Source organism: Pteropus vampyrus, unplaced genomic scaffold, assembly GCF_000151845.1.
Source record: "Pteropus vampyrus isolate Shadow unplaced genomic scaffold, Pvam_2.0 Scaffold177, whole genome shotgun sequence".
In the NCBI taxonomy this organism is placed as follows: domain Eukaryota; kingdom Metazoa; phylum Chordata; class Mammalia; order Chiroptera; family Pteropodidae; genus Pteropus; species Pteropus vampyrus.
Genome location: NW_011888958.1, coordinates 1318766 through 1333615, shown reverse-complemented (window position 1 = coordinate 1333615; position 14850 = coordinate 1318766). Strand labels below are relative to the sequence as shown.

At 37.6% G+C, this 14850-nt stretch overlaps 2 protein-coding genes across 5 annotated transcripts in view; one reads left to right on the top strand and one right to left on the bottom strand.

Annotated features, from left to right (window-relative positions):
- AREL1 (apoptosis resistant E3 ubiquitin protein ligase 1) overlaps window positions 1–13811 on the bottom strand; it is a 40122-nt gene extending 26311 nt beyond the window's left edge. For 3 of the 4 annotated variants that reach the window (XM_011370865.2, XM_023537082.1, XM_023537083.1), the window contains exons 1-2: window positions 13741–13811; window positions 592–908 (exon numbers count right to left, since the gene is read on the bottom strand). The gene's annotated coding sequence lies outside the window, so the exon portion shown is untranslated. Of the gene's footprint in view, window positions 1–591; window positions 909–13625 lie in introns of all 4 variants that reach the window. The other variant, XM_011370866.2, reaches the window with a different exon arrangement.
- FCF1 (FCF1, rRNA-processing protein) overlaps window positions 13810–14850 on the top strand; it is a 12290-nt gene continuing 11249 nt past the window's right edge. Inside the window, 2 exon segments of the mRNA XM_011370864.2 lie at window positions 13810–13893; window positions 14177–14244. Of these exon segments, the coding sequence (XP_011369166.1) occupies window positions 13891–13893; window positions 14177–14244 (71 nt within the window). The 5' untranslated portion in view covers window positions 13810–13890.

Here is a 14850-nt window from a genome sequence, read left to right as displayed (position 1 = left end):
AGGTAAAAAAAAAAGTATGAAAAACATTACCCAATCATGCTGTGAGAATCTTACTATTAGGCTAAAATTAGAAAGATAAATGCTTATGGCCTTTTTAAAAATCTTTTGAAATAAAAATAAAGTATGACAGAGAAAAATGGAATGCAGTACCAACTATTAAATGCAGAAATATCACTTGCTTACTAAAAAATCTGGGGCAAGTTGTTTAATACTACCATACTTTGGCTCACATTACCTACAAAAGCAGGGAAGAGGGGAATACTTGAAAATACCTGTCTCAAAAGAATGTTAGAAAGATGACTGATATATATATTCTGAAACTCTGCTTTTTGGGGGGAGTACAAAGATTTATAATTACAACATCAAATAAATTTTAGCCCCAACATTAAAGATCAGCTGTGAAAAAGTGATATCCCAGAAATGGAGTATTTATTTCTTTATCGCCAAAAATGCCCTACGGAAGCAAAGGCAATTCGAACCAATACTGTGCACTTCAACAGCTTGTCCTTGCTGAAAAGGCAAGGAACTGGGCACTGAGTCCATGTTCTGCATCCCAGTAACAAGTGAATCTTAACTAGGCTATTGACTTACCTTCAAACGAGGGCCCATGTTCTGAGAACCCAGTGGAGCACTCCTATTCACCAACGCAGGTAACTTGGCCCTTTCACCTTGTCTTCAACTTCCACATGAGAGAAAACAGCTGCAAGGTCAACAGAAAGTGTCTGTCCATCAGACCTTCACGGAGGGTGTGTCACAGAAGCAGATGGTTAATGTTCCTGGCATAAACTAGATGACTTCCAGGGTGTTGAAATATAACCCAAAAATATATCATCCCTGGGCTTCTCTCTAGTGAAGGGCACAATCAACTGCTGAAGGAGGCATCTGTTCAGCTGCCTCAGGATCCCACCCTACAAAGAAAAAAGGGTCTGTTAAATAGGTTTTTACTTCTGAAAGAGCATCCCCAGAAAACAAAAAAGAGGAAGTAGAAACCCCAGGACACTAAAAATAACCAAGGGCAGGTAAACTCTGACCAAGTTTTCCCAATTAAAACTCCACAAGAAAAGTCAAGTGGCAATCTCTCTGCCCAAACTTTGTCACTCCAGAAGGAAGCTCCAGTACTTCAGTTGATCTCAATCCTTCAGTATAAGCAAACTAGAGCACAGATTTAGAGTGAGCCTCATCACAACAACATGCCAGGTTTCAGTTTAATGGGTCTGGCAACAAGGTGAAGAGAAATGAGGAAATTGAGACCTTTTCTCAAGATTACACTCAATAAGTAGTAGAGCTTAGTCAAACCCAGTCAACCTGGACCCAGAATCCATGCTTTTAATGACTACTCTACTGCCTCTCTACCATGGGAAACCAAGAAAGAAAACACAAAATGCTAATAAGAGCACAAGAACAGAATGAGTGAAGGCCAGTAGATCAAACAAGTTGGCAAACTTTTATAATTAAAAGTAAATAAGTATATGTATTTACTTTAAAACATGGTGACAGATTTGCCAAGTACATGAGCCAAAACCTGGGTCAACTAGCAATTGGAAACAGCTTAAAAGATCTGCAAACATGAGAAGTTACATAAACTATAAGAGATCCATTAGAATGCTATATAAGCATTTTAAAAATAACACTTTTAAAGAATAACAACACAAGGAAATGCTCACAAATAAAATGTTAAGTGAAAAAGCAAGCAAAAATTATTTACATAGCATGAACCCAATTTTTAAAATATTACATTACACAAAGAAGACTGGGTGGAACAATGCAAAACTGTTAACAGTGGTCATCTCCTGGTGTATGGAATTACAAATAATTTTTATTTTCTATCTGTACCTTTTAGTGTTTTCCAAATTCTTAATGATGCAAGAACATACAAAAAGTTTCTATTTCTGGAAAATACTTTTTTTTCTAAAAGAAGAAAAGATTAGGCAAGTTGTCTTTTTATCAAATAAAGAAACAATATCAAAAAAATAGCTAAAGATAATAGAATGCACTAAACTTTTATATCTACTCATTGTGATCTTAGTGGGCCTCCAACCTTGTGATCAGCTATTTCATTATTAAATCAAATAACTACTAGTTCTATCATCTTTACTGTGCCCCACCGTGAACTATACCACGCTTTACCTCACCACCCACCCCACCCGACCTCAATGCCTCAGTGTCTCTAATGAGCTTCGAGACTCAATTCAAGCACTGCCACCTTTCCTAGGCCCCTCTGAGAGCTTCCCCCACACAGGGCAGAACTAACCACCTCATTCGTTGTTATACACCTATGCTGAAGATACCTCTAATATAGCATTTATTAGTCTGTATTATAATTATTTGTTTTTACAGTAGTTTCTCCTAATGGATTGTAGGTTTCCTGAGGACAGTGACTGGGTATTACACATCTTTGCCTCTCAGTGGCTAGTATAGTGTTCAGAGTTTATCTCAGAGCCTGTACCCCACCCCCAAGTGATTGCTAGGCATGTTAAAATTAGAGAAGCATGGTCTAGACTCTAGAGCAGTCACTATGACCTCTAACAGGCTCATAGGTAATGCTGATGCTGCTGGTCTACAAATCATGCTTTCAGGAGCAAAGGTCTAGAGCAGGAGTTGGCAAACTACAGCCTGCAGGCCAAATCCAGACAGCCACTTGTTTTTGTTTAAAAAAAAAAAAAAATGAATGCAGCCAAGTTCATTAGTTTACATGTTCTCTATGACTGCTTTTGCACTACAACAGCAGAGCTGAGTAGCTGCAGCAGAGATGTATGGCCTACAGAGTTTTCCTATCTGATCCTTTACAAAAAAAGTTTACTAATCTCTGGTGTAGCGGTTTAGTCTTAAAGCTGTATAACTGCCTTATATAAATGAACTCATTTTAATAAATCAAAAAAACATAAAATAATTTTTTTCCAGTTCCACTATACCCTCTTAGGAAAAGAGCTATAAAACTTCCAACATTATGCAAATGTTTCTCCTGGCTAATTTCAACTGTTATTTAAAAGCTTTATGCCTCCCATGCCCCAAATAGGAATTTTATATAATCATTTCCCAAAGTACGTGTTTCATACAAGCACACTTGCATTTCATCAAAGCTATAATCTCCTAAAACCAGTACCTCAGGAACCAAATACTATATCTGGGTTTCTAAAATTATTATAATAAATATCACTGATTCAGTCTCTACTTTTAAAGTGCTGTTCTAAAAAGGTGTGAAAAAAATGACATGAAAGTCCACTTAGAATTCTGGTGAATAAAGAGGTAGTGGCAGCACATAGGAGTTCCAAATATCACCCACTGAGTTCACAAAACAAGACAGGACAAAAGAAAGTTGTTGGCTTGGTCAGATGTAGTCTCCAGCATTTTCTACACAGAAGCACCAGCCATGAGTCCAGGTAAATCAAATTAAAAAACCAAATCATTCGATTAGCAAAAGGGCCACAGGTTAGGGGTCTAACTAAGAAGGTTCCAAGAAATAAAGTTTACCATCAGATACTTTAGATTATTAGTTTATATTTTCCTTTGCTTAATTTCACCCTTGGTTTATCTCCTTACCCCAAAATCCCACCATAAAAGATTGCCCTTCCCCATCAAGTTTATAATCTTGAGATATTTATACAGTCGTGTATTCCTGCTATCTTGGTTCAGCCAAGTTATACAGTTTTCATTTATATTCTTTCCTCATCAGTCAGCCCCTCCAGTCTCTTAATCATTCCTGTGGGTCTTCTGTGAACTCTCTCCAGCTAGTCCCCAGTGATCTGGTAATGAGGTGCCTCCAACTGACTGCAGCCTTCCAGGAACAGCCGCGTTAGTCAGAACAGGATGAGCTCACCCTCCTCAGTTCCATGACATAATACTCCTGAGTAGACAATCCCCCAAATCACAGAAAGCTAGAATGCTGCCGCATTAGACTATAACCCTATCCCTGCTTCCCAGATTTGGGCATTGGGGCATGCCAGAATGTGCCAGAAGTCAGAAGATAAATGACATATGTTCCTGCGCATCTAGTTCCTAGAGAATGAGGGGGGCGAGGAGAAGAAAGCATTTTCATGTTGAAACAAATCCATATATAATAAAATAGAATAGAAAATATGCATGAATTTCTAAAGGTGAAACATGGATATGTTCAAAGTATTCATAGACATTTTGTTCTAGAGGCAGAAAGGCTGCTTGCGGTTCTGTTCCCAGCCCCCACAGGGTTCTATACCCACTCTCCTCTTCTACTAGAGGTACCTGAGCTTAAAAATGTGAAAAGCATATAACTGCCACTCAATTTCTAGTCTATTACCCCATTACCACCTATCTTATATACTCACATTTTAAATAGAACTATTTTTTATGTTCCCTCATCCTTAGATATCTATGCTAAAATAATTTACTAAAACATCGTATATGCTAAAACATAGGAAATTTACTGTCATTCACTATCAACATCTTTAGGTTCTTCTGTATCATTCATTCTTCATTTCATACTTCTTGAGCATTTACTATATGCCAAAAGCTAAAGTCACAAGATAAATAAGACAGGCTGAGAAATAGACAATTTATGTGGCAAGTACCACAAAAGAAGAATAGTGTGTGGTGGGCAAAGGAAGGAAAGAGGTAACTTTGCCTGAGAGAGTGGGGAAATTTTCACAGGAGAGACAATAGAGCTGTTATTTAAGAATGAGTAAGCATTGGCAAGGCAGGAGGAAAAAAGACTAGTATCCTAGGCAGAAAGAACAGCATAAGTAAAAGAAAGTACTGAGTCAAGAAAGGGAGTGATGGAAAGCTCAGCATTATGAATGCACGGTGTCTAAAACAGCACCTGGAACCGAACTAAGATGACCGACTCCAAGTAGAGTACAGTGTAGTGGTCGAGAGCATGAGATTTACCACTGATTGACAAGCTACTTAACATCTCTTCAGTTGCCTCAGATGTAAAATGAAGATGCATTTTACACAAAATGAAGAAGAGTTAGAGTAAGCAGACAGAAATGAGCAGGAATGAGAGAAACCCACAGGGGCACAGATGTGGTCACCATGAGCCCTGTTAGGCCCTTAGAGGGGCTCAAAGCCCACGACATCTTGACCCAGAGACACAGGTGGTCTTTCCCACAAAGACACATGTGTAGATCATGCCCAGTTCACCTTTGGCCTAATTCTTCCCTTATTATACAGCTATTATAACAAATTAGCATTGCAGTTAACACTATACCCATCATGCATCTGACGCCATGACAGTTCTGCAAAACTCAAACATGGCAAGAAAAAGGGTATCTCCCTGATTCCAAGAAAAACCACCTTCTTTGTATGAAGAGACCACCCCCAAGATCATGAATATTCCACCTCTTAGTTGCATGAACAGGTAAAACCCTCAAACTCACAAAAAGTCAGGGGTTTTTAAGAGTGTACTTTTGCTTCTAATAAACTTGAGCTGTTGCTTCATTGCCTTCACTGTCTGTAAATTCTTACTCATGACGTTGACAAGATGGTTGGCCAACTGCCTGGTGACAGAAAGAATTCAGCTGCTCTAGGTGGGGCCAGACTTAGAGTATAAGGGAAAGGTAGACTGAGACTGGAAACTCTTTCCAGGTGTCTCGGCACTATAGGAGTGCCTCGAGAGATATGGCTCTATGTACAAACCAGGCTGCTGGGTTGCCTGGTTATGATTGCAGTTTGTACCCAAGCCATGGCAGCCTAACCTGCAATAAATGAGGAAGATGGCACTGAGTATACCTGAGGAACTAACTCATTTTCCAAATGAATTCCACTGGAAACAATGACAACAGCAATCCAAAATACTAAGTTTTCTGGTGCTTTTCTAAGTATGATGCTAAGAACAAAAATCTACCTTTTTTGAGAATGTATTATAGGCCAGCACTGTTTGAAGTACTTCATGTATTATCTCATTTAACTCTCCATCAACCATATAAGGTAATCATATTATTATCCATATTTTATAAAAGAAATAAAGGCACAGAGAGCTAAAATAACTTGCCTATAGTCACCTAATTGACAACTGAGTGACCAAGAAAATGACTAATCATAGAATCCTAAGGGGACCAATCTTAAATGTACTCTCCTCCCCACTCCACCCCGCCAAAAAAGAGGAGCTAGCAAAGAAGAATGAGAAGTAACAATCAGAGGACAAAAATTGTAAAAGTGGTTTATTGGGGACAAAAGGGGGTGATTATTTCTAGAAATTTTTAGTCAACAGTATTAGACCAAGTAAAAATTTAAGCCAGAGGGGGAATTCAAAATCAGCCCCCCAAGGCTTTTCTTTACTTAGAACTCTCATTTTCTGATCTAACAACTTCAACTAAAAATTTTATCTTATTTCCATCTGTTTTCATGAATAAAAATTTTAACCTAAACCTGACCAAACACTAATAACTAGTAAGCTCTCCGCAACTCAATTCAGTGATACTATTATTTCAATATTGTTTTAGCGCCTATAACAAAATCAGATCCAAACTAATCTGAATCCATTCTCTAATCCTGCATAAATCACTGGCAAAAATTTTGTCAAAATCAGCTTTGATTTATATATAGTAAGTCACCAATTTAAAGAGTTTTGACAACTGTATATGGTTATGATATAAAACATTCATTATCCCCCAAGTTTCCTCATGATTCTTTATAGTCAGTCCCCCTCCTCCAACTCCCTGCACGACCACTGGTGTGCTTTCTATCACTATGGTTTTGCCTTATACAGAATGTCATATAAATGGCATCATATACAGAATGTAGTCTTCCGTGTGTGGCATTTTTTTCACTGGACATAATGATTTTTAGATCTGTACATGTTGTTACATGTATTAGTAGTTCATTTCTCTTTATTGCTGTGTAGTAGGCCATTACATAGACATACAACAATTTGTTTACCCATGCGCCAGCTGAAGGACATTTGAGTTCCATCCAGTTTGGGGCTATTATGGGTAAAGCTACTATGAACATTCAAGTACAAGTCTTTGTGTGAACATGTTTTCATTTCTCGTGAGTAAATAACCAAGAGTGGGATTGTTAGATCATATGTTAAGTATATATTTAACTTATAAGTAACTGCCAAGCTGTTTTCCAGAGTGGCTATCCCACCTTGCATTTCCACCAGCAATGGAATTCATCAGCAAGGGGGTCCACCAACAATAGCACTATCAATCTTTTAAATCTTACCCATTCTAACAGGTGTGAAGTGGTATCTCATTGAGATTTTAATTTGCATTTCCCTAAGGACTGACAATATTGTTTTACCAATGATACTATCTTTACATGTTCTTTTTGGCTTATTGTTTTACCAATGATACTATCTTTACATGTTCTTTTTGGCTAAGTGTGAACCTTCTTTGTTATCTCAAAGTATTACCATTTTTTTAAATTGAGCTGTTTGTCTTATTATTGAGTTGTAAGAGTTCTTTATATATTCTGAATATGAGTCCTTTATTGGAGATACGTTTGGAAAATATTTCCTAGGGCTTCTTTTTTCATTTTCTTAATAGTTTTGTTTAAAAAGAGAAATGTTTTTAATTTGATGAAATCCAATTTACCAAATTTTTCTTTTATAGTGTATTTTGTGTCATTTTTTAAAAAAAAATCTTTGCCTAACTCAAGGTCATAAAGATTTTCTTCTGTTTTCTTCTAGAAGTTTTATCTAAAAGTTTCACAAAAGAAAATCTCTTCCCCAAAATTTTAATGAGTTTTAAAACTCCTGAATTCCACTTCTCATGATTAGTTATTCAGTTTTATTATCCCTTTCTGTTGAATTCAGCTTCCCACATTAGCAAGCACTATTTAAGTCTATTTCAGAATTTTGAAAGATTTTTATCTTTTAAGAGATTTTCCCCTTCTTCAAACTAATAAATGGCATTTCTAAATTTAGCCAGGGTTTTAGTCCCTCAGTTCTCCTCAAAGTGATATAAAACCTCTGGACCCCTCCAAAACCCAGAGTATGCACCTTCAAGTTAAGCCAAGGACAATGAACTACTTACCCTTCTGGCTTTAAAGAGAAGCTTTTATAAGATCATTCTCACCATACTGAGTCACTCTAACTTCGTAGGAGGCTGGAAAAAGTTATCCTCACTCACTGGTTAAAAGAAAATTTAGGCCTATAAAGGTTAAGTTCACCAAGATAATAGCACGTTTTTATACTCAAAATGTATACTTCAGACTCGAAATGAATAGTATACATGAAAGTATAGTTTAGATTCAACTGCCAGCCCCCTCCCCCACCCTGAATACAGTTTACCATTCTCAGCACACTTCAGAGAAAGTAGAAAAATGGATTCAAAGCTAATATGAGTAAAACAGAGAGAAGTGACAGTTTATTGTTGCTCGTTTTATAACTCTGTAAGATGTCTGGAGAAAAACAAAACAGAAAACTGGTTCATCTATGCTCCTTTCACAGTCTTAGTCTAAATCAAGAAAATAGCAGTTTCGATTTACAATTCCCTCCTATCCTGATGTTTTTTCTACTTACCAAACTGACACTACTGTGCCTGATCCACAGAATTAGGACGGGCCCCTGTGTTCCCATACCATGGCAGTTTTTATGCTAAGGTGACCCTGGGCCACTGAATCTTGGCGATAACAGGAAAAATTTTAAACTAATTCTCTGAATCTGACAAGCCGTCTCCCTCAATAAGTCTAGGAAGTTGTTATTTCATTAACTGTGCATGAAGTGGCAGGCAAACGGCCAGATCTACAGCCCAGGAGGGTGGAACTGGAATTGTCACACATATACTTAAAAGCTAACAAAATTGCTACCTCTATTACCATCCATTACTTTCAACGCTACACCTATTTTTAAGGAAAATTATTTATATAATCAAAAAGAAGAGCAAACTTAAATGAGCATTTCTGTTGCTCTTTGTTTAAGATTCCAGGAAGACATACTCAACTAGCCACAGAAATGGCATATAAATGAGATATAATTTATATATAGTAAAAGTCACTATAAGATGGCTTGATTTGAAGGAGAAACAACATGTACGGTATTCAAAACAAAACTTCCGTTGACCTAATAATCAATGTTACCAAAGCAAGGGTTAATTTCTTCAAATGTGTATTAATAACCATATTAATAACTCTGAGGATTTCAAAATGAGTAAGAGAGTCCCTGACCCTTAGAAACACAGTTTAGAAAAGAAGACAGATAAGCAAATAACTGGTGACAGTTTCATGTAGTAACATCTATGAGGTGAGCACACGGTGCTGGTAGAGCCCAGGAAGGGCCCCTCATTCAGGATCGGCTCTCAGCTTCTCAGGAAACTTCACACCACCCTTCCGGGAGCAAAGCCAACTCTTCCACTGAGTTAACAGTGTTTTGAAATCAAGGGATACAAAACACTACCTATGCCGTCTTGTTTATTCTTATGGTCAATGACTTTCTCTCTTTAGCACTGGTCAGAGGGGATTACTGGACCACATAGATGGCACAGAAAAAGCTCATGGAAATCCCAACCTATTTATCAAAATTATACATGGTCTAAATGCAATGTGGTATCCTGGATTAGATCCTAGAAGAGAAAAAGGATGTTAGTGAAAAAAACTTGTGAAATAGAAAAAGTCTGTATTTCAGATAATAGTACTGTACCAATGTTAATTTCCTAGATGTGACAAATGAGCCACAGTTTTATGTAAGACATTAACATTACAGCAAAGCTGGGTGAAAGGTATACAGGAACTCTCTATACTATCTTTGCAACTTTTCTATAAATCTAAAATTATCCCAAAATAAAATTTGTTAAAAAAAAATGATTCCCCACTTCATGTTCTCACTCCCCTTTGGGATTCTGATCATGCCTTCCTAGTCACTGCCCCAATTCAGGTAATGCGTGGTTGAACTGTTTTTTCAAATCCTTTTCAAGTCCTTTCTATAAACCATTTATGCAGCCTGGCTGGGTTTCCTTCTTCACCAAGACATGAAAAACTAGATCACAGCTGGGAGGTTTTAACTGTTTTCACTTCATTACATACACCAGGATCCTTGGAGTTAAACTTCCTAAGCGAACAAGAGAGGAGTTGAAACAGCCTCGGCTGGATCTCTGGATAAAAGCAATGGGACACTACAGAAAATGTAAGAAAATGTATATTAATAGATTATCTTTACCCAATCTCTGGCCAAAAAGGACAATGAATAGAAAATACAATGAACAGATGTTGACTATTAGAATCTCAACACCAACAAGCAAACTACACTGAAATGAATGCTTCAGCTACAAGCTCTGAAAAACATGGTACAAATTCCCAACTATTCAAGGTAACAAAAATTCATATTAAAATCATATGGTACTGTTCAATTCAGGCTGACAAAATATATATCTATCTTGACTATTTGGCTTCTATTAAGTAAATGAATACTCATCTCTCTCTATTAAACCATAATTTGTAGAACAGACTTCAACAGTCCCACCAGGAAAACATCATGGCGATATAACACCATAACAAGGCCTCAGGCATGTGCATACACACACACATGTGCACACAGACACAAACTGCAATAAAGTTAAACAACTTCAAGAGTTTGAAAACTATACAAAAGAGTATTAGTGAAGGCTAAACATTCATGAACCCTTCAAAGAGAAAGAAACCGATGGAAGAAAACTGAAACTTAAACCTAAGCTATTTAATGACCAAAGTCATTCAAAAGGTAAATGATATACTAGAATCCACTAAGGTCATACAATTTGACCTGTTTTGTGGCATGTTCTAGTATTAAACAAATATTACACAATAGCACTCTGACCTGGACCACTTTCAGAAAGATGAACAGGTAGAATAAGTCCTCTAAAATATTTTAATTTGTATATGTTTGTCAACCACTTACCATAATTTATCTGTTCACAAATCTTTCTCCAATACAGGTCTGAGCTCTTGAAGAGTAACTAGCACATTGCCTAGGGCAGAATGGGCCCCCAGTAAATGCCTTCTGAAGGAGTGAATATTCAGCAGTGATGTTCCTCTGAGGCATCTTTACAAATGAATTAAATATCAATACCTTAGGAGCACAGCAGGCTGTATACCATGCTACCATATTTAGGAGGCAACTTCACTGAAAAATAACTAACAGCCACTAATATTTGTTGGGAAAATAACTCCGGTCACATGAGACATAAAAATAAGTGTAAAAACTGTAACTTGATAACAAAAATATCTGTGAATTAATTTTTTTACCCTGATGGCCATAAAAATGAATTTACCTTTAACTTTTTAACACTTAAATACAAAATATTCTTTAAGGAATCTTTCACTATCCATAATTTCATTAAAAAATTTGTTATCAACTTAAATTAGTAGGTTAGACCAATTAGTGAATGGAATGAAGGCCGAGCCCAATTATGTGTTCAAACTGTGGGGTGAATGCCTTGAGCAATTTTTTCTCTTCGAGACTGCAGAAAAAAAAACAACTCTCTTGACTGCTGAGAAGGGCTAAACTCATTTTTTTCTCACAAGTATGTAATCAAAAGCAATTACTTTCTGCTCCCACACTGCACAAAGCAATACCATCTCCCCAAACCCATCACCATCAAAACAGGCTATACAGCATCTGAGTACTTTAATCTTAGACCGTAAGAATCTCAGAGAGCAGTAAAGTCATAATGAAACAAAAACATATTTTTCTAAGTATGGTCTCATCCCCCATGGTGTTCCTGCACTAATTTAGCTCCCTATCAAGTATTAACAACCAAGTAAATGACTAGTCTCAGAATTGATATTACAAACTGCTTCTTTTTTAAAATTTGTTATTGTTTATGGATTTCAAAATTAAGAGTACATTACTAGGAGAGTATTTTTCTAGTTTTTCAATGCCTGAATTTAAATGCAAATTACTACTTAATTATACGCAATTTCCCTCTAAACCATATATAATACTAATCAGTCTCCAAATGTTAAAAATAAACAAACTGATCATGTTTACTTAAAAGCTTATTGCCTAATCACCAAGAAGTTCTAATGCGTCAAAAAGTGGTCACTATCAGCTCTACCCATGAATGACAGCTTGGCAGACAAGCTTTCCGAAAAGATTAGGAACTTCTAGCGACAGCAGGAGGCACATACAGTATCTATAGAAGCTTCAGTAAAAAAACAGCTCTACCCATGAATTACAGCTTGGCAGACAAGCTTTCTGAAAAGATTAGGAACTTCTAGTGACAGCAAGAAGCACATACACTATCTGTAGATGCTTCAATAAAAAAGCTATTTGAACATAAAAAATTTAGAGCCTACAAAGTCAGATATGTGAACATCAAAGCTACCTAAATACATGCATGCCTAAAAGAGAAAGAAGCAGGAAGAAAACTGTGTCTATGCTCAAATCAACACATGAAATCACCCTGCAATTGAGTTTTTCAAAAACTGAAAACTTAATAAGGTTCTTGAGGTTATCAACACATGAAAGTTCCAACACAGAGCGATTATAATACAACTGGCGTAAAATTCCAACACCACCACTAACTTGTTGGAAGACACACAATAATAATAGAAAACACTTTCATAGGGTTTACCTGTGGCGGGCACATTTCTAGAGACTTCACATTTTAACTAGTTTAGACCTAATAACATCTCTATAAGACATGTACTATTATTATTATCTCCAATGAGGAAACAGAAGCACAGATAGATTAACTCTCCCAATACTATATAGTTAGTAAGAGGCAGAGCATAGATTTTAGCCTCATTTGTCAGACTCTTAAGTTCAATTTCATAGTAAGGGTTACACAGTAGGCAGCTTTTTCCTTTTAACATAAAAAAATGTTTTTGGATCACAAACACTAGGAAAGTTTTGTGCAATAAAAGTACAGGCTTTGAAATCAAACAGACCCAAACAAAGCCCTGAATAAAGTATAAGCCTCAGCTTCCATATGTAAAATGGGGTACTTGAGTTATTGTGAAGGTCAAAGAAGGTAACACAACTAAAGTGCCAAGTACAGTATAGAAGACAGGGATTCTTAACTTTAAGTTCACCAACACCTAGAGAACCCACAAATGGGCGTCAGAGTCCACGAGTCTCATAAATCGTATGACAAATGCTGTAATGTGTACTCATTTTTTAAAGACTCGTCTCTGGCTTTCCATAAACTTTAAAAGGGTTAAAAAATAAATAAATAAAAAACTTTCAAGGGGTACTTGATTTCCAAAAGGCTACAACTACTGGAGTACATACCAGGTACTCAAAAAATTAAAACTGTATCTTTCCCTTCTTGTTCTCAAAAACTCTCCCTTTCATTAAGGATGACACACCACGGCTTCACAATGAACGTCAATTATTTCCTACCATTTTCCTGGCTTGGTAACTACCAACATATGCAAGTTTATGCCCCAGTTTTCCAGACAGTCTATAAAGAAGGCCCTCAAACGCTGCTTCATCGCTCTCTTCACAGAAAGGAACAGACGGTATTTACTCGGAGAATCTTAAGCCTCGTCCATCTAGCTGCACGAAGCACCATGCCGGCTAGGAGAGCCAAAAAGGAACCAGAGCCTCCGAGCTGCACGGTAGAGACCTGACGTCCAGCACTGCAGGACGAGGAGAATGTGTTTCCCCAAATTACTGGGCAACCCAGAATTCAGTCTCCCCCGTCCCCCAACCCTTGTCCTCCCTCTCTCTCGAACTCTCGTGCAGGCAGGTCCTTCTGTGCCAAAGTGGTGGAGGAGAGAAACGTTACCAGGCCTGGAGGGTGCAGCGCGGGGACGTCCCAGGTCTGCTGCCCTGAAAGGCGACAGCAACCCACGACAGAAGACCAGCCCTCGACCCTCCCTCCAAGAGATCCAAGTACAGACCTCCGCTCGGCCTGGGAACCGGCTCCAAGCTTTTCCGTTTCTCAAAGTGGCTTCCGCTTCCGGGCTATCCTTTGACGGAAGCAGTATGCGAGTGACGTAAAAGTGTGGCGCCGTTGGTGATTCCGGAAGAAACCAGAGTGCGGCGTGAACATGGTGAGAGGGAAGGGTTCGAGAAGGGGCATTGTCAGATCACATTTTTGGGTGGAGATTGAGAGAGTCAGACCCTGGCCAAATTTCCTCCGCATTCCCTGTGCTTATTTTCATTCTAATCTTAGCTTTTAAACTGCTCAGAGCGTAGGGAGAGGACGGGTTGGGGAAGAGAGGATAAGAGCACCTGTATATTTGAGGGAAGAAGGGAAGGGACAAAAGAAAAGAAAGGACTCAAGAAGATGGGATATATTTCCAACTGTTTTAACTCTAAAATTTCTGTTTCAAGGGAAAGCAAAAGAAAACAAGGAAGTATGCGACCATGAAGCGAATGCTTAGTCTCAGAGATCAGAGGCTGTGAGTGTCTCCAATCAACTAGGTTCATAGACTGCCCAGAGATATAGGAGTCACGAGGGGATAAGTAGTAAAAGTTTTTGTTTTTATATTGTGTTTATTTTTAATATTATTGTGTCTTGGACTTATATAGCTTGAGCTAGTAAAGTGTATAACAGTCTCATAGCTGCTGCGAGAGTACACCGGTGAATGGGATGGGAATTAAACATCTCTTAACTGTTCACTTCGTTCCACTGTTTTTATATACTTTACCACATCACATTTAAGCCTCCTAACAGTTCCATGAGGTAGATAGGGTTATTTTTTATGTTCTGATCATTACTATATTCTCCAGGAAAAAATGTAATTGTTGAAAGTAGGGGAGGTCGGAAATCATGTTGGTCTTGTGTCTCCAGCACCTGACAATGAAATATTTTTGAAAGAATGGGAAAACACCTAAGTGTTTCCATTTCATAAGTCTTAGAAGAATTAAGATGGCTGTGGAAGAAGAGTACAATGATATTCCCTGTTATAAGGAGGACCCAAAAAGCTTCCCTGCTTCAGTGAATAATGAACAAAGTTATTAAATAAAGACGGGTCTTCATTGTGTTTCAGAGCCTCAGCACAAAG